The sequence below is a fragment of the Chinchilla lanigera genome, unplaced genomic scaffold, assembly GCF_000276665.1.
Source record: "Chinchilla lanigera isolate Chin_1 unplaced genomic scaffold, ChiLan1.0 scaffold00014, whole genome shotgun sequence".
Lineage (NCBI taxonomy): Eukaryota > Metazoa > Chordata > Mammalia > Rodentia > Chinchillidae > Chinchilla > Chinchilla lanigera.
The window spans coordinates 11,849,094-11,872,853 of NW_004955415.1; the positions used below are offsets into that span (position 1 = coordinate 11,849,094).

Genomic DNA, 23,760 nt, shown 5'->3' on the forward strand with positions numbered 1-23,760 from the left:
CTGTCTCACAGATGAGGAAAATGAGGCCCCTGAGGTTAAGCACTTCAGGATTTCTCATCACCTCTGAGTGAGAGTGAAGATCTGTGGTTTTCAAGCTGGTGCGTAGAGCTGGGCTCTGCAGGTCACTGAGAAAGGCTAGGGGAGACCAAGCAGGCAGGGTCTGCAGCCTGACCAGGCAGATACCGTGCACAGAAAGGCATTCACTGAGTATCTGTTGGATAGCTGTGTGAAATGAATACATGTGTAAACAAAGGTGACAGAATCCCCTGGTATATGTACTGAAGCTCCAGGTAGGACTACACTGGGGAAAAAATGGCCCCATTAGGTAAAAGCAAAGTCTGAAAACTACAGTACTAAAGTGGGCCATTACGGGAGGCTGAGGCAGAAGGATCGTTGAAGTTTGAGACCAGGCTGGGCTACAAAGTGAGCTCAAGGCCAGCCTGAACTGCACAGGGAGACCCTGCCTCAAAAAGACCAAAAAAAAAAAGGAAAAAAAATAAAGTGGGCCATTACATGAATGAATGAATGAATGAATGAATAAATAAATAAGTGGACCATGTGGACCACTGCCCCTTCCACCATTAGTGGATTTGCAATGCAGGGCTGATGCTGAGAGGGTGGAGAAGAAATGGGGGGCGAAACAACAGCTATAACTGGGTCACTGGCTACATGGGACCACTGAGGCACTCATTCAAGCACTGAAACTACAGTCCTTGAATACCCCAAATGCCAAGTACAGCTTTGCGTATAGATAAGTTTTCTACACAGAGGGTACAAAGTTCTCATCGGAGTCCCAAGGGAACATGTGACCTATAAAAGGTTATCAGTACTGCTGTAGGACACCACTTAAACCTCCACAGATGTGGGTCATTGCAGCGAAAGGAATTTGAACTTTAGCTATTTCAAACCTTCATTTTATGGCCAAAGATACAGAAACAGCACACCTGTCTGATGCCACATGGCAGGTTTGCGGTAGACCTGGGATGTGGATCTGGGATTTAGAACGCTGTTCTAATATATCAAAGGTTACTAACCTGGGGTCTTCAGTCGGGCTTCTGGATCTATGAATCTGTTGATCTGCCTGCAAAACTTGGAGAATTTGCATTTTTCTTTGAGAAAGAGTAGATGCTTTCATCACATTCCCACAGGGGTCTATGTTGTTAGTAAGATTTAGGACCCCAGCAGTCCTTGACGTCGATCCTCTGCCCTCCCTTCCCCATGGAACCTGAACTGCGCAGAGCTGCCCTGGACCACGGCAAACGATCTCTGGTCAGGGGCGGGGCTCTGATGGGAGGGTTAGCGCTCTTCGCTGTATCGGGCACCTGCTCCTAGCACGCTGACACCAGCACTTTCCCCAGTAACAGGCTGAGAATGAGACTGTACATATGGTGACAGAACTGGGTGTGCTGAACAGGAAGGTTACAGAAACTTCTTGACATCAGCCAGGATGTCAAAGCTGAGACTTTGGACATGTTCAAAACTGTTTCCATCAAGATGGGCTCTGTCTCCTGGGAGATCTGAGAGAGCAGGCAAGCCAGCAAGCACTCAGTTAAATGTCGTCTTAATTTGGAAAGCAGAGAGGGACATTTTTTTTTATCAATAGTCAGCCGTTCTTCAGCACCAGTAGTGCAATGCAGACCTCACTCCAAGCCTGGGGCAGCTCGGAGATTGACAGGCAGCTTCCTCGCCTATCACCCAACTTCAACTTGGCAGTTCACTGACCCTACCTTTCCTCAGCTGAAACAAGAGTGAGATGAAAGCTACTACCCTTGGGACTCTGGAGAGGTCCAAATCCCAAAAGGACAAGGCGGGGGAAGACAGAGCCTTACCACAGGCTCAGCCTGGCACACAGTGTGCACCTAGGAAATAGGTCGGGGCTTTCTAGCCGCTACTAAGTATTGATGTAATGGAAGGGCATGACTACCAACGTTCATTCAACAAACATTTTGTGTTTATTACTTATTGAACAATTGCTAAGTGCCAGAAAGTACAAGAATCAACAGTTAGGGGAAGAAGGAGGGGTATTTGGAGTCATTCATTCATCCACTCAACAGTTATTTAAAGCACTTACTATGTCCTGGGTAGGTTTGTGCTGGGCATTGAGTGGAGATGTGGTACAAATAATCACTCGCATTTGATGACTATTTCCTGAACATCTGCTAAGTGCCCTCCACGTACTGGCCTGGAAGATCTAATGAATCAAATGGCCTTGTTCCCACCATAGTGTCAAGGGATCCCTGGAAAGAACATCTCTAGATAGGGAAACTGAGGCAGTAGAGCTTTGCTCAGGGTCTCGTGAATCAGGCCCCAGGTCCGGATCCTTAGATCTGCCAGAATTCTGAGACAGGCTGGCCTGATGCGGGGCCCTCTCCTGCCTCCCTCCAGCATTTCCCCTCAGGGCACTGAAGACAGGTCCTTAATAGCAGAATTTTAATGGCAGAAGCACAGCAGTTGCCCAGTCTGCCCACTGTGCCCACAAAGCCAGTCTCCTGGGGCTGAATCAAGACGACAATGACTGCACAGCCATGGGCTTTTGGTCCCTGATGACATGTCCTTTCAGCTTCCACCCTTCCCTCTCCACTAGGACAGGCTGTTCCTTCCCAGCTTCAAGAGTTTAGAAATACCTGCTTCACCTCAGGCTCCCAGACAGAGGCTGCCTTTAACCCGCAGTGGCTGAGCAGGAGGGAGCTGGCGCAGCGCCTTCTCCATCAGCTGCCAGGTCCACTGTCTGGGTGTGCCTGGCCCCAGTGACGGGCAGGGAAGCAGGAATCAGGGCCCAAAATGCCCAGGCGGGGAGGCAACCGGTAAGTGTGGCACCACCAGGACAGAAAGTGGTGACATTTCTGCTGGTGCCCAGGAAGGAGGCGGCTCTGTCTCAGGCCAGGGAGGCGCACACTGAGTTAACAGTGTTCTTACTGCAGGACTTCTTGGAACCTGGAATTTGCTGATGTGTACTGTGAATCTACAAAAAGGGGACGTCTGGTGCAGTGCTTCCCAAACTTATTTGACCACAGAAACCCTTTTTTTGGCTGAGAGATTAGTGCACTGGATGGCTTAAAACAGCACCGAGCCCCTGTGCTACACAAAACACTGGGCGAGACGCTGAGATGCTGGGCTACAAAGATGGGGTCCCTGCTACCAAGGAGGTGGCTCTTGGGGCTCCAGGGGTGAGTGAGGTCTTAGAAAAGTGTAGAAAGCACCTCCTATGAGACTGGGAGAGGCGGGGGTTGGTAGCAGAGGGACTATGGACAACGTTGTCCCCACATCCTCCCTCCTCTGTACTGGCCAAGCTCGCTGGTTCTTCTGTGTAAGCAGTCACCGGAGGAGCCGGTCCTCAGTCTTTCCCTTCCTCTTCCTCTGCCATGCCTATGCTGCTGAGCTCCAGCTAACATCCAGAAGCCAGGGAACAGCTATTCACAAATTCAGTAATTGGAGTCATTAGCGTTGACTCAGAAATCATTTTTTTTCTAAGTCTCTCTCCTGGAGAAGCTTTTAAGACCCTTTAATTGGTTAATGGAGAGTTCAGAGATGAGGATGGAGCCTTGCCTTTCAGCCCCCCTTCCTGTCTCCCCGCCTCTCACCAACACACTCAAGGGCAAGAGTGATGAGATAATCCACGAGCTGCTTTATTAAATGCCCAGATACCTCTGGCTCACCTTTCCCAAGTGAAGACTCAGTCTATACTGTCCGGTTCCAAGACTCCAGGTGCCCAGTCTCCATTTCCTCCCTCGTATCGGCAGGATGATAATGACGCTTTCACACAGAATGACAGTGTGAACAGTAGAAGAGAAGCCTGGGCCAGCAGTCAGGAGGCCTGGGCCCTCATCCCGGCCTGGAGTCTCATGAGGCTGTGTAACTGCATCACTCTGCCTTCAGCGGTCTAAGAAGGAACCGGGGTCCTCTCTGCGGTGAAATGCCCAGCATCGGCCCTGTGAAGCCCAGAGGGCACGCACTGCTGCCCTTGGTCTACGGCTGAGGAAATGACATTCGTGACTAGGGTCCCTGCTACAAGGTGACAAGGCCAGGCGGGTGGTGGCCAGAGCCAGGTGTGCACACGCTCCCCTCCTCTTTACAGTGCTGGGGAGGCACTCAAGGTTTCTGGGATGGTGAATGGTAACTGGCTTCTGTGGGACTCAAGTAGTGATATTCTGAGAACTCAAAGGCTCCATCGTTAGGGCCGAGGGGAGGTCTGAAAAAGTCAAGCAGATAGTGCAGGCATCAGGAACTCCCTCCTCCTAAGCAAAGGCGAAATGAAAACCACCATGAACCCATCGGGAAGAACACATGGGAACGCCGGAGCTCGTCTCAGGGAAAAGTCTCAGCGCTTCCCGAGTCTCAGCCGTTCACAGAGCCGCCCCCGCACCTGCTGCCACCTCCAGATCTGTTCTCCCTGGCACAATGTTTTTCAAGGTTTTTTTTCCCCCTGCTACTGGGAATTGAACCTGGGGACTCACACACGCTTGGCGAGTGCTCTACCAATAAGCTACATCCTCAGTCTTTTAATTTTTTCAGTAGTACTTAGAATTGACCCCTGGGCCTTCACACTGAGGTATAACCTCGGCCCTTTATTTTTTATTTTGAGAAAGGGTCTTGCTAGGTCACTAAGTTGCCCAGACTTGGGCTGAAACTTGTGATCCTGCCTCAGCCTCCCAGAGCACTGAGATGACAGGTGTGCACCACCATGCCTGGCTCCTCACCCTTTTTAATTATCTTTCTGAGACAGGATCTCACTAAATTGCCCAGGCTGGCCTCAAATTTGTAATCCTCCTGCCTCAGCTTCCCAAACAAGTCAGGTTTAGAGGTGTGTGACAATGCATTGGCTAGACACTGCTTTTCTCTAAATTAATTCCAATTTCTTACAAGTTAGTAATTTGTAAATTACTGTAGCAGTAATTGTAAACTGTAAATTGTAAATTGTAAATTACTGTAGCAGTAATTGTAAATTTACAGTATTTGTAAATATCTGTAGCAGATCAATATGGTAGTCATATTTCATATCATACATTAAATATATAACCACTAAAATAAAAAATACTAACTTGCAGACTACCTATTATCTTCTCGCAAACTACCAGAGGCACACTGGGAAACGACAGTGTGGGCTGGGGGTGAGGAAACTGAGGCATGGGGATGGAGAAGGTAATGATTTGCTCAAAGATGAAGGCCAAGGTGAAGAACAGGGTCTCTGTAGCCTCCTGCAGTTTTTCAGAGGTCACCCAATACATTCTTTTGGTGCACAGAGTAGAAATAGCTGAGAATGCACCAAAACCCACCTGTAAGGCTAGCAAGTGGGGAAATGGTTACTGCACTGGATTAGCCATGCACTTGCAACAGTGGGTACCTCGGCTTCCAGTGGGAAGGGACACGGACACCTCTTTCTGTTCTCCCACCACCTGCCCCCTCCCCTCTGGCCCATGACTGTTTTATCTCACCTTAGCCAAAGCCCAATCTTACAAGACTTCTTTCCAAGGAGGAGACAGTGCTGCCGTGGGCTCCTGGGCTGGCCCCAAGAGGTTGGCTCCTGCACAGGTGGCTGAGATTCCCAGTGCTCCACGCGTGAGGGAGACCTGAGGTGCCTGCCAGCAGGGAGTTCAGCTTGCAGAGGGAGGGGCTGGAGAAAGACCTCAGTCCTGCGACTGCCAGGTGGCTGGGGCTGAGGGCTGCAAGGAGGGGTGAAAGCAGTGCTTCCTCAGGCGGCGTTCTCAGACTTCTATTTTGAAGCAGAAAGTTCTCAAAAGACTTGGCTCCCCCTGGCACTGTTAAGGCAACCAGCCCCAGAGACTCATGAGCAGGTGGACCTTGGAGTCCCAGATGGGTCACTCAGAGAGCCCACGGCACTGAGCCTCCTAAGAAGTCACCGGAGCAGCCACCATTTGCTCAGTACCTACTGCGCGTCAGGCTGTGCTGAGTCCATTATCATCATCTCAATCCTTCCAACAAGCTAATGAGTTCGGTGCTACTGTGACCCTCATTTTCAGAGATGAAGAAACAGGCTCAGAGACATACGGGCCCGGGTCTGTGACAGCAGAGTCAGGCTGACCTGACTCTAAAGGCTGTGCTCCTTACCATCACTGGGGACAGAAATGACAGGGAGACCAGGGGCTTCCTCCACCCCACCATGTCTCATTGGGCACCAAGTTCAGGAGAGGAACCCTGTGGCTTGGACTTGTATTCGTACCTGCTGCCTCTGTGAAGAGGGTCCGCAGCCTCTCCCGGGCAGGCTCATTTCCCAGAGCCGCTGCCTGCTGGTAACACCTCATGGCCTCTTCCAGGTTCCTCTGCACACCAAGGCCCCTCTCATAGCAAATTCCCAAGTGGTATCTGCTCTGTGAGTCCTAAAGAAGATGGACAGACACAGAGGAATGAGGAACTGAAACAGCCAGGAGCGAGGAGAGTCAGCATGCTGGGACTTCATCCGCGCTGGGGGAAGGCCCAGCCCGGGCCCACCACATTCCAAGGGATCTCAACCACGAAATGCCACAGCCTCCGAGCTCGCCCCACTCAGCTGCAGCCATATGGTGGCTCCTCCTGTGGGGCCAACTGAAAGAAAGCCGCAGAACTCTCAGCCCAGTATGGGACCCCCAGGAGTCTGTCTCCTGCACGTTCCTGAAAGAGCAGGCCACAGTGGAGGAGGGTCCACCTGCTAGAGGCCTCTCTGCCTTCCTGACTCTCTGTATGAGAGCTGAGAAGCACAGTGACAGAGCAAGTGTTGCTTCTCCCTGTTCCCTGAGCTCTGGGGCCACGATGCTCTGAGAGAACAGGTAGGAGGTAAGGAGCCCAGGCTCGACACCAGTCAGCCTGGGTCCAATCTCGGCTCTGGCTCACCTCAGACTTGTTACTGTACGTCTCAGTGCCTCAGTTTCCTCATCTATACAGCGGTGATAATAATAGCATCATCGTACTTGGTTTTTGTGTTACAATATGAAAAGTACTTAAGATCAGTGCTATTATTATCATCTTATTATCATTAGTTAATCTTTCCTCTACTGAAATATTTTCATCATATGAAATCTCCCAACTGAAAAAGAAAATGGGGGGGAGGTAGAGCTCTCTTGCCTTGCATGCATAAGGCCCTGGGTTTGATCCCCAGTAGCGAAAGAAAGAAAGAGGGAGAGAGAGAGAGGAAGAGAGAAAGGAAAGAAGGAAGGAAGAAAGGAAAAAAGGAAAAAAGAAAACCAAACCCCACTCTGTGGACTCCCAATCATGGTCCTATTTCTCTTCTACCCTCCACAGTCAAACTTCTGCTAAAATTCTGCTTCTAAAAAAAAAAAAAAATTCTGCCTCCACTTCTGTGCCCCCATATGGAGGACACCTGGGTGACTCTCCCTGAAAGAGGAGCAATTGCCTCCGTTTTGGCTGAGCCTGACCCCATTTCCATGTACTGATATGTACTGAGTTGGCTAGGACCTTTCCTTATCCCTGCAATTGGCTTTAAGCAATGCAAATCAGTCTAGCCAGGTGCTGATGGGAATCTTTAGAGATGGCAGGCATGCTTCCCCACCCCCATTGTTCCCCCGAGTGAGGTGGAACGGGTGAGGAGTGCTCCACGCTGTCAGCTGGGATCGAGCCTTGGGAATAGAGGCGACTTCCTGGAGCTTCAGAGATTACTCATCAGAGCTGAAGCATCGACCCCAAAACATTACATCCTATCTCAATTATGTTATTCAGATTACTCTTTCTGCATATCCTTCTCTCTGCATATGGCAGAGGTGATTTCAGGCCTCCTACCTAGCTCAGCTTATGGCACTCATGTATTTCCTGCCACTCTCACGGTCACTCATCCTCAAGCCACTCCTTTCTTCACAAATGAATAAAATCTGGGTTCGGTCCTGGGTATAGGCCTTTGTTCCGGATGGTCATTACTGTGGCTAGACTTAGGACCCCTTGGCTCCCCATTACTACAAATATGCCTTAGTGTCTTTATTCTCGCCATGGGTTGCACTGGAAGTGGGAGATTGGAATTAACTCCTAGAATTCCAATAACTTTTCATGGGATTACAAATACAAACTTCCTGGGCCGTGCGGGGGACTAGGAAGGGCTCTCTACACCCCGCAGGTGAGGTCTCTGCAATCAATGCAGTGCACTCAGGCATATAGCCAGGTTAGGACGCAGCAGAGGGAAGGGCACCCTTGGAATATGGTTCTGCTCGGTACCAGCCTGGGAGACACGGTTCCCTGAGGTGGGAGGGTGTGAGGCCTGGGTGCTGACACATAATAGGTGATGGGGCTCCCTTTGCGTACCTCCCTTCTCAGCATGCTGGTCTGGCCCAGACAGGCCAGGGAGCCCCCAGGTGTACCAGAGCGTGGACTGCAGGCCCATGCCACCTGAGGAAGGCTCTGGGGGCTCTTGAAGGAAGAACAGATGTGGTTAGCAGGTTCTGGTTGACGACACTGGTCCCTTTCTGACAGCTATCACAGATGATGATGGAGCAACAGACTGGACAAGGCATGATGTTCCGATGCCCACAGATTCAATAAACCCAGGAAACAAAAAGCATCAGCACTGCTCAGAGCAAATTACAGTGTAGGCGCGCTGTGTGCTCTAATCCAGGAGTCCTGGCCCTTAAAGGTATAAATGAAACCAGATACTGCCTAATACACTTGAGGAATTCAGCAAACCACAGGTCACCCTCTCCATGTTTCTCAGTTATACAAAGCTCTAAGATTTGTTGCATTAAAGATAGCTGTATGCCTGTAATCCTACTACTCGGGAGGCTGAGGCAGGATTGCTGCAAGTTCAAAGCCAGCGTGGGCTACACAGTGAGTTCAACACTAGTCTGAACTACATCATACAGACAGCTGTTTAACTCAGTATTTCCCAAACCCAATTAACCATGTGTCCCTTAATGCCAGGGGAACAAACTCCGGGTTATGCAGGCTGTATTTCATAGACAATCAGATATCCCTTTCCTGGGTACCTGCTTAGTGTGTCCACCTTATGTGTCTGACTGTGTGTGTGTGTGTGTGTGTGTGTGTGTGTGTGTGTGTGTAGACAGGTATTATGTTGCTGTTGGGGTGTGTGTATGTGTTACTGGGGATCAAACAATTAAACCCAGGAAGCACTGAGCTACAACTCAGACCTTTTTACTTTGAGATAGGGTCTTTCTAAATTGCCCAGGCTGATCTTGACTTTATAATCCTTCTGCCTCAGCCTCCCAAGTAGCTGGGATTATAGCAATGTACCACCAAGCCTTGCCTTTATGTTGATTTTATTGAGTAACTTTGTTTCTTTTTGGTTTTCTTGTGGTACTAGGCATCAAATCCAGGGCCTCACACATGGTAGGCAAGAGATCTGCTTCTGAGCTACATCCCTAGCCCTAATTATGTTGATTTGAAAGATAAGGAAACAGATTTAAAAACAGGTGCTCTGTCCAATAGCATGCTGGTAAATGTTTAACAACTGACAGGGTGGAGAGGAACCTGCCATGTTGTATTTAACAGTATTGGTGAGCAAATGCTCCGACTCTAGCTGATTTTAAGCACTGACAGGCCACTGGACCTGCCCAAGAGTCATACAGTAAGTCAGCAGGAGCCAAAGTTTGAAGCCAGCCCAAGGCTCCTAGCAAACCACAGCCTAAGCACAGAACTCCATGCCAACTCCCAAACCCCTCCTCTGGTTACACTTGGTGTTCAGCATGCCTGGGTATCACAGGTCACATACCCCATTGCTGGCTGCAAGCCACAAATATTTCACAGCTCTCTGCTCATCCAGGTGTGGCTCCTTCGTGAAAAGCACCCCAAGGAAAGCTTGGGCCTGTGGGCAAAGAGGAAAGAAAAAGCCACCCTAATCACTCAGCTCCATGTGGCCCAGACAAGCCAGGGAGGACCCTGCCAATGGCACACACCTCTCTCAGGCCTGAGTCTGCAGCCTGCTTCAGCATGGACAGTGCTCTCTGTTGCTTAGGGTCCCCTGAGGAGGCTGGGGCTTGCAGCAGACATCTGGCACAGCGGTACTGAGCGAGGCTGTGGCCCTGGTTAGCAGCCAATTGGTAATAAAAGATCGCCTAGGGCAAAAGAAGAAACACCTAGTCTGCTCAGAGCTCTCTAAGCACTTTTTCTCTGGCTCAAATTTTAAAAAATAACACACAGTCATTACAGATTAGTCAAGAAATAGAGATTCATCAAAATTTACACATACAAACATAAATTCCAAGGAACCTTGTCTCCTAAAGATCATTCTCCATTAAACTTTTAGTGTACAGGTTGCAAATTTATTCCCATAGATACGTTACATATACACAGAGACAGAGAGAGTCACTCACGATGAATGACTTCTCCTGCCAATAAACAGAGATCCAGCACATCACTTAAGGTCTACAGAGATATAGTTAACCAGTTCTGTACTGAAGATACGCTAAGTTGCTGTTTCTATTTTTTTTTTTTAAATCTTTTTGAGATAGGGTTTCACTATGAAATTCAGGTTGGCCTTGAACTCACTCTGTAGCCCAGGCTGGCCTGAATTCACTGAGATCCCCCTGGCTCAGCCTCCCAAGTGCTGAGATTACAGGCACGCACCACCCCTCCTGGCCTGTTTGTTTTGTGTTTTGCCTTCATATACAACTTGAAGAAACATACCCTTGTGTATAGTATCTCTGTGTACTTATCCTTTTAAAAAATTAATCAATTTATCAAGGTGCTGCTCCATTTATCAGGGTATAGCTGCAAAGCAAAAGCCAGGATGCTTGCTCTGAGTTTTGAATCTAAATTCCTAGAAGTTAGGAACTTCCTTCTTATTTTTCTCTCATCGCTAGGCCTGCAACCAGGTCAGAGAAGCCAGGCTTTCCCTGGCCCCTGCTCACTGCTCAGTTCTGGAGCTCCCTCTGGGCAGCTTGGCAGAAGGGACAGTACCTTGCGGAGGTCCCTGTGGGTGCCTCTGCCATGCTCATGACACAAGCCCATGTTGTACTGTGCCTTGCTGTAGCCACGGTCTGCAGCTTTCTGGAAGTAAGAAAAGGCTGCCGTGTAGTCCCCGTTCCTCATGTTTTCTGTCCCTGTAAGAAAGCACAAACAGCTTCCTCTAGGAAGGTGCCACAGCCTCAGCTAGAAACGCACGGCTCCACGTCTCTTGGTCTTTGCGCTAGACACTGGCATTGATTCCCATCCTCCAAATATCTCACCGGCTTGCCGTGGATATCTATAAACCACCCCTCCCTCTCGTAGCTCCAACACTCTCACTGCCCCTTGGGAACAACCCCTCCCCCGGTGCCATCAATCAGTGTGCCTGTGCTTTTCACAACCAATGAGACTCTCAGGAATCTGACTCTTGATCGGGTTGAACAACGAGGGAAAAATAGCTCTTGTAAGTCTATTCTGACAGCAGCAGTCTGGCAATACTGTCTATCAGTTGCTGTCCCCCGGGTCCATGCAACTTCACTGATTTCTGCCCTTTCTGAGGCTTGGAAGGTCAAGAGATCCCAACAGATTCTGGCTTTAGCTAGTTGGAGTGAATTTACGGTGGCTTATAACAGCAAACCCTACCTGACAGGTGATACTGTTACTCTTGTCGCTGAGGACACTGGGAGCAGTCAAGGGCTCTTTACATTGCCCAAGCAAGGCAACAGGAAAGGAACCCAACACAGCCAGCGCTCAGCTTTGCTCAGGCTGGTTCCTGCCTGCAACCTCTCCACCTCCACTGTCAGGCGTCCTGTTTCTGTTCCAAAACCTCCAGACCACAGTCAGGCCTCACCCACTTTTGTGGAATTTTCCTAATATATCAAACCTTTTTCTATGAACTAAACTGTTGCAAGAGTACAAACCCTGTCTCCTCAATTAGACTGTAAAATCCTAGAGGGAGAGCAGAAAAAAGAATGTAGGAGAAGTAACTCTGCATAGGGTGAAAGCTCTATACAAATGCAAAATATGATTATAGCTTATGCTGCCTTTGTGTTCTGCCACAGTGCTGAGCACCGGCTGAATAAATGAATAGATGAATGAAGGAATGGGCGAGAAATTCTAAGAAGCGTCTGCCCGTCAAGATCACAAAGAGCTAATGAAGGAGAAACCAAGCTCCATTCAGCCAGCAGTGCATTGAAGTCACCTCCCTGCTGCCTGAAAACTTGCTGTCCAGGGTTCACAGAGCCTTCTGTCCTTGGGAGACTTCAGAGGTCAAAAGATCCCACCCTGTCCCCATCCCCCACACGGGCTCCAGCCTGATCACTTTATTTTTGTCTTCTCTTCCTCTAACCTCAGACAAGCCACCATCACATTTCACTTAGCTGTCAGTAACAGCTCCTACCTGGTCTATTTCCTCTCTGGCCTCCCTGCGATCTACACTGGTCTACACAACAGCCACAGTGAGCTTGGGAGAAGTGTATCAGGTCATGTGGCTAACCCTCTCACTGCTCCAGTTTAAAACCCTCCAAGCACCTCCTCTCTCACTTAGGAAAGTCATGGTACCCTTTACCCCGGCTCGGGTCTTGGCTGACCTGGCCCCTGCTGACCTGGCCCCTGCCTGCGTCTCTGACTTCATCTCCTATTCTTCCTGTGATCTCTAAGCTCCAGCTACACTCAGCTGTCTTTTGTTTCCTTGGTAAATAAACTCAATCTTGCCTCAGGACCTTTGCACTCCTTCTTTCCCTTGTTTGGAAAGCTTTTCCAGACAGGAACAAAAGGGGCTTGCTTTTGTCATCAGTTCTTAGCTTAAGAATTTTCCTTTCAGCAAAGACTTCCGATTGCAAAGCTATTCACTGCCCAAGTTACTAAACATCCCCTTGTTTTATATTTTCTTTGTGGTTTTTGAGACAGGGTCTCATTATATAGCCCAGGCTAGCCTTCAACTCATGGTGATCCTCCTGCCTCAGCCTCCCAAGTGCTGAGATTACAGGCGTGTATCACCACACCCAGCTCTCCCTTGTATTACTTTCTTTGTAATATTCATCATCAGAAATTTTCTTTTCTATTCATTTGCCAATTTATTATTTTTCTCTCCTTCAACTCATGCGTGAACACCACGAGAATAAAGATGTCTTTTTTTGACACAGGGTGTTGCTGTGCAGTTCAGGCTGTCCTTGAACTCATTATGTAGCCAAGGCTGCTCTTGAATTCATGTTAGTCCTCCTGCCTCAGCCTCCTGAGTGCTGGAGTTACAGGCATGTGCCACCATACCTGGCTCAGAATGTAGGCTTGGGAATCACTGATCTCTAGCACCTAAAATAGGGCTTAACAAAAAAATCAATGTTCTATAAATCTGTTCTAAGTGAATCCTAGCTTCTCATCAGCCTTCCTACTAGACCTCAATGGATGCTGCTGGGAGTGTGGGTCTCCACAACTAGAAGCTTGAGACACGAGTCAAGTCACTGTAGAACCAGGACAAACAGGGGAGGGTATGGGACCTTCCAGACGTAGCTTAAGAGTTTCCTATTCATGCACTTGAGTGCCTGCGCCAAACTTCAGGAATCTGCCTTTCCTAAGCATGCAGAGAATAGGATTATTTTCTCCTACCTCCATAGTAAAGCAATTTTTAGGCCATCCAGGTGAGCTCTCTGCTTCTCAGCACCCCCTGAGAATGGTGTGGCCATTGTGGCTTATATGACTTGCTACAAGTCTGAGCTCTGGGTCCTTAAAGAGGAGGGGTCAGCCTTTAGCTTCTCCCAGCAGCCGACTTTCAGCTGGCCTGAATATGTACAGGAGAACAGGGCCTGAAAGAGCAAACTGGACTTCAAAATGAAAGCCACTTTTTGCCCTTTTGATGTGTATGTGTTTTTGCAATAACAGGGACTTAACCCAGGTCTTCACACCTAGCTACATCTCTGGTCCCTTTTCAAAACACTTTTTTATTTTGAGGCAGGAGCTCACTAAGTTGCTAAATTGCTCAGGCTGGGCTCAAACTTGTGATTTTCCTGGCTCAGCCTTGCAGCTGCTAGGCATGGAAGGGCAGTTTTAGAATGGCAGAATTCATGTGAATAAGAATGGGTCCCAGCTGGCCATGGTGGCACACGCCTATAATCCCAGCAGTTGAGAGGGTGAGGCAGGAGGAGCAATGAGTTCAAGGCCAACCTGAACTACAGAGACCCTGTCTCAAAAAGAAAAAAAAAAAAAAAAAGAGTGGGTCCCTGACACTGAGCTATATGCCAGATTTGGTCTACCTACCTGGAATAAAAATCTCTCTCATTTAAATCACTCCCTATGCTGACTGTATTCTACCTAGCTCACACCCTCTCTCCTGTCTCATCACCCTGCCTGGAGGCAAGGTCCCCCAATTACCCAGGAAGTTGAAAGCAATGGAAACACTGAGCTGGAAGAGCTGCTGGATGGACGTCACGGCCTCCTCCAGGGAAAGAGTTTTTGATTTATCTTGTTCCTGGGGAAAGAATACAAAGACACATGAAGGGATGGTGCGTTGGGTTTGCTACCCAATCTGGGGAATGATATGGTGGCAAAAATCTGGCTGATACCTTCTTTGCACCAGGGTGCTGAGGCTGGGCTGGCGTTGGCTTGGACTCAAAGCTACTGCTGGCATCCAGGAGGCCGAAATTACTGGGACCTGCAAAGGCAAAGCCTTCACCCAGCCAGGGCAAAGGAGAAGCGTATGACTTTGTTTTCCCTCCGCTCTCAGGCCTGCCCAGCCTCTTCGTCCAGCACCCCTGCCAGGATCCAGACCAACTGTGAATCACCCCAGAAAGCATGGATCCCCACAGGAACGACAATTTGTTATCTGGGAAAGTACAGCAACGATGTCTACCTGCCCTACCCCTCCCCTCTCCCCTTTGCCCCCAACCCTCTTTCTGCAGATTCAGGTTGAGATCGTACCTTCCTCAGAGGGCTCCTGAGGACCAGCTGATCTCAAGGAGCTGAGAGAGAAGCTTCTGGGCTGAGCTGAGGGCTCTTCCGGGCTCAGCTTGGGTTTCCTGAGGCCAAGGTGCCTGGGGGCTGGGCGGTCGGGGCTGGGCAGAACATGACTCCGCAGTGCTAGGAAGAGCAGACAAGGGTCAGAAGGGAGCCAGGGCAGCCTGAGCCGCTGAACCTGAGTCCCCCGAGGGTCTGGAGGTCAGAGGAAGAACTCTGAGGAAGCCTCTTGGAGGCCTCCCTCCCATTCTTCCTCCTCCATTTCCTCTCTGGGGCCCACATTCAGGCTGATCTCCCACCCTAAGCATAAATCACTCCTGTGCTTGAATTCTTCCAGCACAGAGCAGCATCTACCTTATTCACTGTTGTAGCTTCAGCTGCTAGCTCTTTATTTAATGGCAATAGTGATAAGATTATAATCATAACAATAAGGACAAGAGCTAATACTTAGGGCCGGGGATATAGCTCAGCAGCACTGTGCCTGCCTGGCAAGTGAAAGGCCCTGAGTTTGATTCCCGATACCAAAAAAGAAAATAGGAAAAAAAAAGCACTAATACTTAAACTAGTAATCACCAAGCATTTAGTATGCACTGGGCACTGTTCTAAGGCTTTGACATATACTAACTCATTTAGTCTCCCCAAGAAAACACTACAATTTTACTATTATCCCATTTTATAGATGAAGATACTGAAGCACAGGGAAGTTTTTCAGGGATATAATACTAGCATGTAGGCCAGGCATGGTGGCACATGCCTTTAATCCCAGCACTCGAGAGGCACAGGCAGGAGGATCGCTGCAAGTTCACGGCCAGACTGGGTGACATACTGAGTTCAAGGCCAGCCTGAACTATACAGCAAAACCCTGTCTCAAAAAGGAAAAAAAGAAAATAATTAAATTTTTTTTTTAAAAAAAAAAAGGAGAAAAAATACTAGCACGTAGAATTTCTGGGGCTTGAACCCTCACAACCCAATCTGACTCCAGAGATCAATTACTAGTCTATGTGGCTTCTGTTCCAAGGCACATAATATACACAGAATACAGACTCACTTAGTGATGAACAACTGAATGGCCAGAAAATGGCCTAACTGGTTAAGAGCTAGGCAGGAAGCCACACGTAGGATCGAACATGGCCTGGACCTGATGTGGTCAGAGACCACAGCAGAGACAACAGATAAACTCCAGGACCCTTAACCTATTACTCATTAAAAGCACAATTGTTGTTTTCATCTGAGGCAGTCAGGGACTTACAAGCAGGTTTTGCGAACACCCACGGCCCTTTGCTTGTGCCTACCAACAGGTAACTAAACATAGAACGAAGACTGACCTTCAGTTTTGTATTCCTTACTACCTCAAACTTTGAATGCACGTGTTACTCACTTTTAAAAAGTCAACAGAACCAAGTTTATTAGCCCTAAACTTACCTAACCTAGCTCGCCTCCCTTCAAGATGGAGGACACCCATCAGCGGCAAAAGCGCCTGCCTGGCAAGCGCAAGGTCGTGAGTTCGGTTCCCGGTACCGGAGAAAAACCAAAAAAACAACAACAACAACAAAAAAAAAAAAGATGGAGGACACCCAGAGAAGAGTAATAATTTTCAGGATTCACAGGGACATCTCATGACCAGGCTTCATGACTCCCAGTGTCAGACCCTTCCCCCGTGGGCCAACTCCTAAAAGTCTCTAGTCACTGTCCTCAACTGGCCGTCACCTGGGTCTCAGGAGAAGTACTGCAAAAAGAAGCAATGATTTCAGAACAGCCCTCAAGCCGTGAGGGCTTCTCCAAAGTTATGAAACCAGGACCGCCATAATGATCAGCAGGACCCTGGTTCAGCATCAGCGGGACTTCAGCTAATCCCTAAGAGCCTCATCCTTTTCACGAGAGCTCACTCCTTCCAGCTAGTCCCAGAGCTGGAGTCCTTTCCCCATTTTCTCTCTTACTTTCCAAGTAAAGTTTTTACCTGTAAATTTACACTGTTGTTTAGTCTTAATTTCCATTATCACTAACACAAGGACCCATGCTAGCTGGTGACGGACCCATGGGGCTCCCTCCACAGGAGGTGACAGGAGGACACAGAGGAACACCAAGGGGTAGGTGCGGTCCACACCATGGGTGGGTAGAACTTCGCCACATTCCCCTTCCTCTGACTTCAGATAGGAAAGGCAAGGAGCTGCATGGCTGTTTTCCTGAGGTGTGTCCGGAGATGCTTCCCGCCCCAGAGCGACTCACACCCAGCTCTCCCACCCCAGGAGCAAGAACTCACAGGAGTGCAGATGCCACCAGGGAGACGAGAGGAAACGGTCTAGTGGACTGCGCCAAGAGCAGTGTTCTGCTTGCCGAGGCCCTGTGGGCAGGAACGCCTGGAAGTGGAGCTGTCTTGCCACCTGCAGGGCCAGCACAGCCAGAGTGCCCTGGAAAAGACAGCACATCGGGGACATGGTCCCTTCCCCCACCCTTCAACTGCTTCAGACTCGGCCCTCAACACCATCATCATTTCCTAGGGAAGCCTTTCCTGTCTCCGGATGGGGCCGCTCCCTGCAACAAGCTCACCCAAATCTCTCCTCTGATACTTAACACTCATCACTGTGATTATTCATTGTACTTCTGTTGCTCCTGTCTCTAAGCACAACAAAGTTAGGGACCACCCACATTTTGCTGACCAACATATCCCAAGTGGCCAGCAGGGTGCTAAGTTAGTGTAGGAGCCCAGTAAATAGATGCTGAACAAACCCAGTACAAGCGACTGGATACACAAAATGCAGGCAGGCCAAGAGAGAATGTGGTAAGATGGGGCCTAGCACAAATGCCATGACAAGTCCCCACCAGGACTTCTCCAGCCTGGCATAAGCTTCCCTTTCCTGCAACTGGTGTGGGCCTGTTGAAGGCGTCTTTCTTCTGACTGGTGTGCAGAAGACCGAGCCAGCTCCTATTCCAGTGACTCCCTGATTTCCCATCTCCCATGCTGTGCTCCCGAAGGGACATCTACATACTTATTTGCTCCAGCAGGCACTGTTTACAATGACAAATAAGACAGTCACAGTCTCTGGCCGCATGAAATTTCTGTCTTGTGTTGAGAAAGACAAAACCAAAGTACACAGAAAAATAAATGCTGTAATTAGTAATTATGCCAGACGCAAAGAGGAAACAAATCAGCAGGTTACAGAGCACATAAGTGGGAGACTGGACGCCACGAGGGATGAGGGAAAGTCCCTCTGTATGAGCTAAAGCCAGAACAAGACAAGGCACAGCACTGTGAAGGGACAAGTGCTCCTGGCTCTGGGGACAGCTTGTGTAAAGCCCCTTTCATACTGGTAGTGAGGACAAGGCCCAAAGTAGCATCAGGACCTCTGGAATACAGGTCCAGTTCCCCAGAGAAACCAGTGTGGGACTCTGCCCCAGGACTCAGATCTTTGGCAAAATGGAAAACTGTTTCCCTCTCCAGGGTACTTTATACCCTGAGTCCACAGAAACCCAGAAAGCAGTGTCACTGTCAGGGAGAACCCCAGACTCAACTCTGCTGATGACAACAATTTGCAGGTTAAAGAAAGTGAGGCTCAGCTGGGCATGGTGGCACATGCCTGCAAGCCCAGCACTCAGGAGGCTGAGACAGGAGGACAGCCAGGAGTTCGAGGCCAGCCTGGACTACAAAGCAAGACCCTGTCTCAAAAAGCAAAATAAAACACGAAAGTGAGGCTCAGCAGGGCATCCACATAATCCTAGCACCCTAGGAGGCTGAGGCAAGGGGATCAAAAATTGAGCACAGCCTGGGCAATCTAGTAACTCGGTGAGAACTTGTCTCACAATAAAGAAACATAAAAAGGACTGCGATGCAACTCGGCGGGAAGGCCAGGGGTTCAATCCCCCTTACCCTCCTCCCCAAAGTAAGGCTCAGAGAGATGAAGTCATCTGCCTAAAGTACACACATAAAAGTAGCAGGGATGGGATTGACAAACATAGGAGTGATATATGTGCCAACTTCATTCACAATATAGTCAATCTGGATCTTTACCTAAAAGGTACAAACTTTGACTTATTAGACCCAGTATTTACCACTGGGACTGTGACTTTGCAGATCAGATTCAACAAATACGTATCGAGCAACTAATACTTAATATGGGCTAACTAGTTAATATGGGCTAGGCTGTATACTTTAAGTGCTTTCACAAGTCTTACCAGGCAATGCAACCAAGTGATACAGCCTGAATTCCAGAGTTAAACATGGCTTCTCACTCAACAGCTGTAACCTTCAAATATGTTACTTAATATTTCAGAGCCTGAGTTTCCTCGTGTTCAAAATGAAGGTTACAGTTCCCTTGCAAGACTTTTGTAAGGATTGACTACAACAATGTATGCATAACAGTTTCCATTAATAAGGAAGGCTACTTCTTAGCTATTTCTTACTATTCATTGTAAGCACCATAAAGAATTATAGCTACTTTGTTCTCTGCTATGTCTCTTAGGGCCTAGCAAAAATGCTTGACTTGGAGAAGGTGTAAAGAAAAGTTTACTGAAGGAAATAAAGAAAAGATACACAGCAGGGGTGGGGGAGTGACAATATCTCCATGAATACGCTCCAGTGCCACGGGTTCCTCATCGTGTCAAGACAATGCTGATCTTACTCTGTTTTTTAGACTCCACACAGGACCATTCTGATCCACGCTGAAGGCAAAGGTCAGGGCTGGGGAAGCCTTACCCATGAGATGGCATCCCACAAAGTGTTCGGGGAGACACGAGCGGACATCCACTGGAAGGCATCCTTCCATCTGTGCGACTTTGGATCCCTGCTTGTACTTGGGCCATGAGGGCCTGACCTATATAATGCAATTAGAGGCTATCGAGTTTTGTCCAAAATGTGGGCAAAGAAAGGCCAGGAGAGAAGATGGGTGACAAAATGGCAATGTCTCACCTGTCGATGTTGGGCACAGAGACCAGCGAGGAGGAGGAGGTTGCCTGAGGCCCATCTGGGCTGGTGGGCTTGGGGGTCACCCCCCGGAAATCAGGACCCAGCAGACGGGGAAGAGCTGTATAGAAAACAAAGGCCACTTTAACAGGAACTGCACTGAGACAACAGTAGCCCAACAATCTTGCCTCTAACCTGAGATAGCAGTGGACCCAGGAATCACTAGAATCTCCCTCTGCAATGTTTCTTGTTTTTGTTTTTGTGGTGCTGGGTAATGGAACCCTTTGTACATGCGGCAAGTGCTCTACCACTCAGAAACTTCTTTGCAGTGGCTTTTTTTTTTTGGAGTTGGGGTTTGAGAGAGGGTCTCGTTATGTAGTTCAGGCTGGCCTTGAACTCACTATGTAGCCCTGGCTGGCCTTGACCTTGCGACAATCCTCCTGCCTCAGCATTCCTAGTGCTGGGATGACAGGTGCAGTGGTTCTGAAACAAGAATACACATGGAAATCTGTAGCCTAGTAGATATTCTAAGGGACCACTGCAGAACCAATACAGCAGTATCTCTCAGAGTGAAGCATCTACATTTTGAAAAATCTCCTCGTGATGTCTTACACTGGTGAGAACCTTTGTTCTATGACCACACGTCCACACACGCTGTGGCCTATGTTGAGAACGCTAGTCTCTAAATCCCTCTATTCATTCGCTGGCTGCGCCCACTCCATTGCCTCCCTTCGCTGAGTCCTCCCTGGCGCCAAGCTCCACACTATCATACTTCTCCCAACGCGTCTCCAATTCCAGCGGCCCCAGATTTCAGGACTAGGTAGCTCCGCCCAGGCCCCGCCCACCTCCTTTGTAACCCCGCCCACTGTGGCTCCGGCTGTTCCCTCGCGCCGTTCCCCCTCCCCCCACACACCGCGCCTCCGGCTCAGAGTCTCAGCGGCCTTCAGGCGCTCGCGGTTCAGATGCTCCTACCTCGGCCCAGGAGTCCCGACAGGCGCCACATGTTGCCAGCACCATGGAAAGCCCGAACGGAGAGGACGAGCCGGAGCGCGGGCCCCCGGCTAGAGCGGCCGCAGGGGCGCGGCGCGACCGTCCCCACGTACGCCCGTGACGGGCCAATGGGGGAGCAGCCCGCCGGAAGGACGCGCGCCCCGACAGGAAGCGGGCGGGGGGAGCGGGTATGGGGCTCCCTGGGTGGTGAACCCGGCAAGGACGTGGCGTGTGGGCAGAGAGGGCGAGCCTTGGCCGCTGTCCCGGAGGGGGCAGCGCGCGCAGAGGGGGGACCCGCACACGGCGAGGCCCGATTGCCCGGAGCAGGCCCTCGGGCGAGCGGGGCTCGGGACTTGCAGACCGTGGACCTGCGAGGGGCGGAGGCTCCCTGGGCCGCGGGGCCCAGTGGGCGGAGGAGCGGGGCCTTAGGGGCCTCAGGCTCCTAGGGAGGAAGCGGGTTAGCGGAGATTCTCTACCGGGGCTGTCTGCTTAGAGACGCCGCGCCCGGCCGCGCAGTGTAGACGCTGAGAACTGCGCTGGGCGGGGCTTGTGTTCCTGGGTTCTAGCTCTGGCCCTTCGTTTGTTTTTTTTTTTTTTGGTTTTGGTTTTGGTTTTGGTTTTTCTCCGGTACCGGGAACCGAACTCACGACCTTGCGCTTGCCAGGCAGGCGCTTTTGCCGCTGAGCTAAAAATCCCTAGCCCCTTTAAAGATTTTTTTTTTTTTTTTTGCTCTGGCTCTTTGTGACCCCAGGCCGCCCCCGTCCCTCGTGTGGGCCCGATTCGTGCGGTGTTGGGGGCAGGTGGGAAAACCCGACAGCGTGAGACTCCTAAGGTGCGCCTTTGAAAATACCAGAGAGGAGACACACACCCCGTTAATCAGAACCTTCACCTTGAGACCCAGCCCGTGTCCCCGTGCGTTCTTTTGTGGGAAGGAACAGTTCCCTTTCCCCACGCTTGAATCCATGAAATAAAGCACTCAAATTCGAATGTAGGATGTTCAGATTTACTCCCCTTCCCCTTCCCCCAGATAAGTGACTTTTAGGTGGGTGAAAATGCCTAAACGGGGTAAAGAAGTAATAGGTTCACCTACTTTTAGGCCCAGGCATGTGATGTGAAAGTTGTATGAACTTGTTAAACAAGTTTTGAGCCATGTCAGCCACCATCCTAGAATCTGAGAAGAGAGATGAGTAAAGAGCATTTGTGGCTTCCAGGAGTACACGGTCCAGTGGATTATGAGTGGACTCTGGAGTCTCACAAATCTGGGTTTGAATCCCAGCTTTCTAATTTCGTAGGTATGTTATCTTGTGCAGGTTCCTTAAGCACACTAAGCCTCTTCATGTATAAAATAGGGAAAATTACAAGGGCTTCATGCAGTGGTAAGACTTAAGTAAAATAATAGATTAAAAATATTTAGCTTCGTTTTCGCCTCAAAGTACACGCCCAATAAATGTAATTGCTATCAGTTACAGTAGTGGGGAGAGTAGGCAAATGTAAGAGAATTTTCTTGTAGGAGTGGAGCAATGGGTTGTGGAAGGACTCAGAAAAGGATTACATTTGAGCTGGGCCTTTAAATATGAGTAAGCGTTTGCTGAGTGGGGAAGAGAGAAAGGCATTACAAGGAGCAAAAAACAAAATGAAACAAGAAGGCTGGGCGTGGTGGTGCACGCCTGTAATCCCAGCACTCGGGAGGCTGAGGCAGGAGGATCATTGCGAGTTCAAGACCAGCCTGGGCTACAAAGTCGGCTCAAGGCCAGCCTGAACTGTATAGTGAGACCCTGTCTCAAAAAGGCAACAAAACAAAACAAAAAAATTAAACCAAAACCCAGGAGTTGGAATATTGGCAAGGTATTCAAAAATATCCCTGTTTAGGGATTTGGAACAGCCACCTTCACATTACTTATGTTACTGCCTCCAAATAAAATGACAAATATGCTGGGTTTGGCCCTGTGCCTGCTGGGACTTCCAGACCCTTCTGCATTTCAGCCTGTCTGTACTTTGCTTCCTACTTCAGAGTTTAACCCAACCCCGACTTTGCAGTGAAGACTCCCCAGTTGTTTGAGCTCTTGCTGCTCTCTGCTTTTTCTAGTTCCTGTAGCACTTAAATTCTTACCATACAGTTTAGCAGTAATTATATGTTGCCCCGTTCTTTAATTGTCTCATTTGCATAAATCTAGTCTCCCTAGTTCATGCTCTTAGGGCAGGGATACCGCTTTCCCATTTTGTTGCCCTCATGAGGCTGTGGAATATGTTCAGATAATGCAGGTTGACTTGACCTAACGCCTTGTGCTGATGGTGATTGCAGTCAAGAACACCAGACCCATCACAGAATTTACTGACCGGAGTGGGAATATATTGTTTCTCCATACACACATTCATTGAGGACCCTCTCTGTTTGAAGTTAAAAGGTTTTGAAGGTGCTGTAGCCTGTGCCTGTAATTCCAGCACTTTAGGAGGCCAAGGCAGGAGGATCAAAAATTCATGTCCCACATGGACAAACTAGTAGGACCCGTCTCAAAATAAAAATAAAAAGGGCTAGTGTGAGTTCAATCCCTAGTACCCCTCCAAAAAAACGGTTTTGAAGCTGAGGGTAAAGCACTGTCCCTGTGCATAAATGGCTCAACAGACCACCGAGTGAGGGATAGAAGGTGAGGGCAGCTGGAACTCTCACTGTTGGCCGATCACCTGTTCGCTGCTGCCCACAGCACTCTCAGGAATGACAACTTTGTTTCCTGGACCTTTAGCTTTGTCTAAAGTGCCAGCCCCAAAGCTCCGTTCTTTTCTCCTGCTCTGTGTTGGTAGCTTGTGGCCTAAAAAGTTGACTCAACCTTTCTACAAAGGTAAGCCATCTTACGCTGGGAGCCTGTTGGCCAGGTGTCCAGTTAATCACCTCTTAACATGTGTACACATGCACTGTGTTCCTGTCACAGAGAATATTCTAGACGTTAGCTGTTCCCTTGGTTTTTACTTTATTTTATTTTATTTTGAGACAGTATCTCACTATGCAATTCAGGCTGGCCTTGAACCCACTACAGAGCCCACTCTGGCCTTAAACTCATGACAATCCTCCTGCCTCCGCCTCCTGAGTACTG

The 23,760-nt window shown here is 49.2% G+C and overlaps 1 protein-coding gene across 5 annotated transcripts; it reads right to left on the reverse strand.

Annotated features, from left to right (window-relative positions):
• Positions 1-1,929: 1,929 nt before the first annotated feature.
• Positions 1,930-20,812, reverse strand: Kiaa0141 (KIAA0141 ortholog). 5 transcript variants are annotated; one of them, XM_005380717.2, is made up of 13 exons: positions 20,654-20,812; positions 19,688-19,802; positions 19,475-19,592; positions 17,045-17,192; positions 14,749-14,907; positions 14,394-14,482; positions 14,203-14,299; positions 10,849-10,991; positions 9,846-10,004; positions 9,662-9,754; positions 6,179-6,335; positions 5,433-5,660; positions 1,930-4,189 (listed from the first exon to the last, which is right to left on the reverse strand). In XM_005380717.2, the coding sequence occupies exons 1-12, from the start codon at positions 20,682-20,684 to the stop codon at positions 5,434-5,436; spliced, it is 1,536 nt and encodes a 511-aa protein (XP_005380774.1). In that variant the 5' UTR covers positions 20,685-20,812; the 3' UTR covers positions 1,930-4,189; position 5,433. The 5 variants fall into 5 exon arrangements, with proteins under 5 accessions (XP_005380774.1, XP_013367773.1, XP_013367771.1 ...); XM_013512319.1 differs by having other exon boundaries at positions 5,433-5,756; XM_013512317.1 differs by having other exon boundaries at positions 5,433-5,756; positions 14,394-14,497.
• Between the last annotated feature and the right edge of the window lie 2,948 nt (positions 20,813-23,760).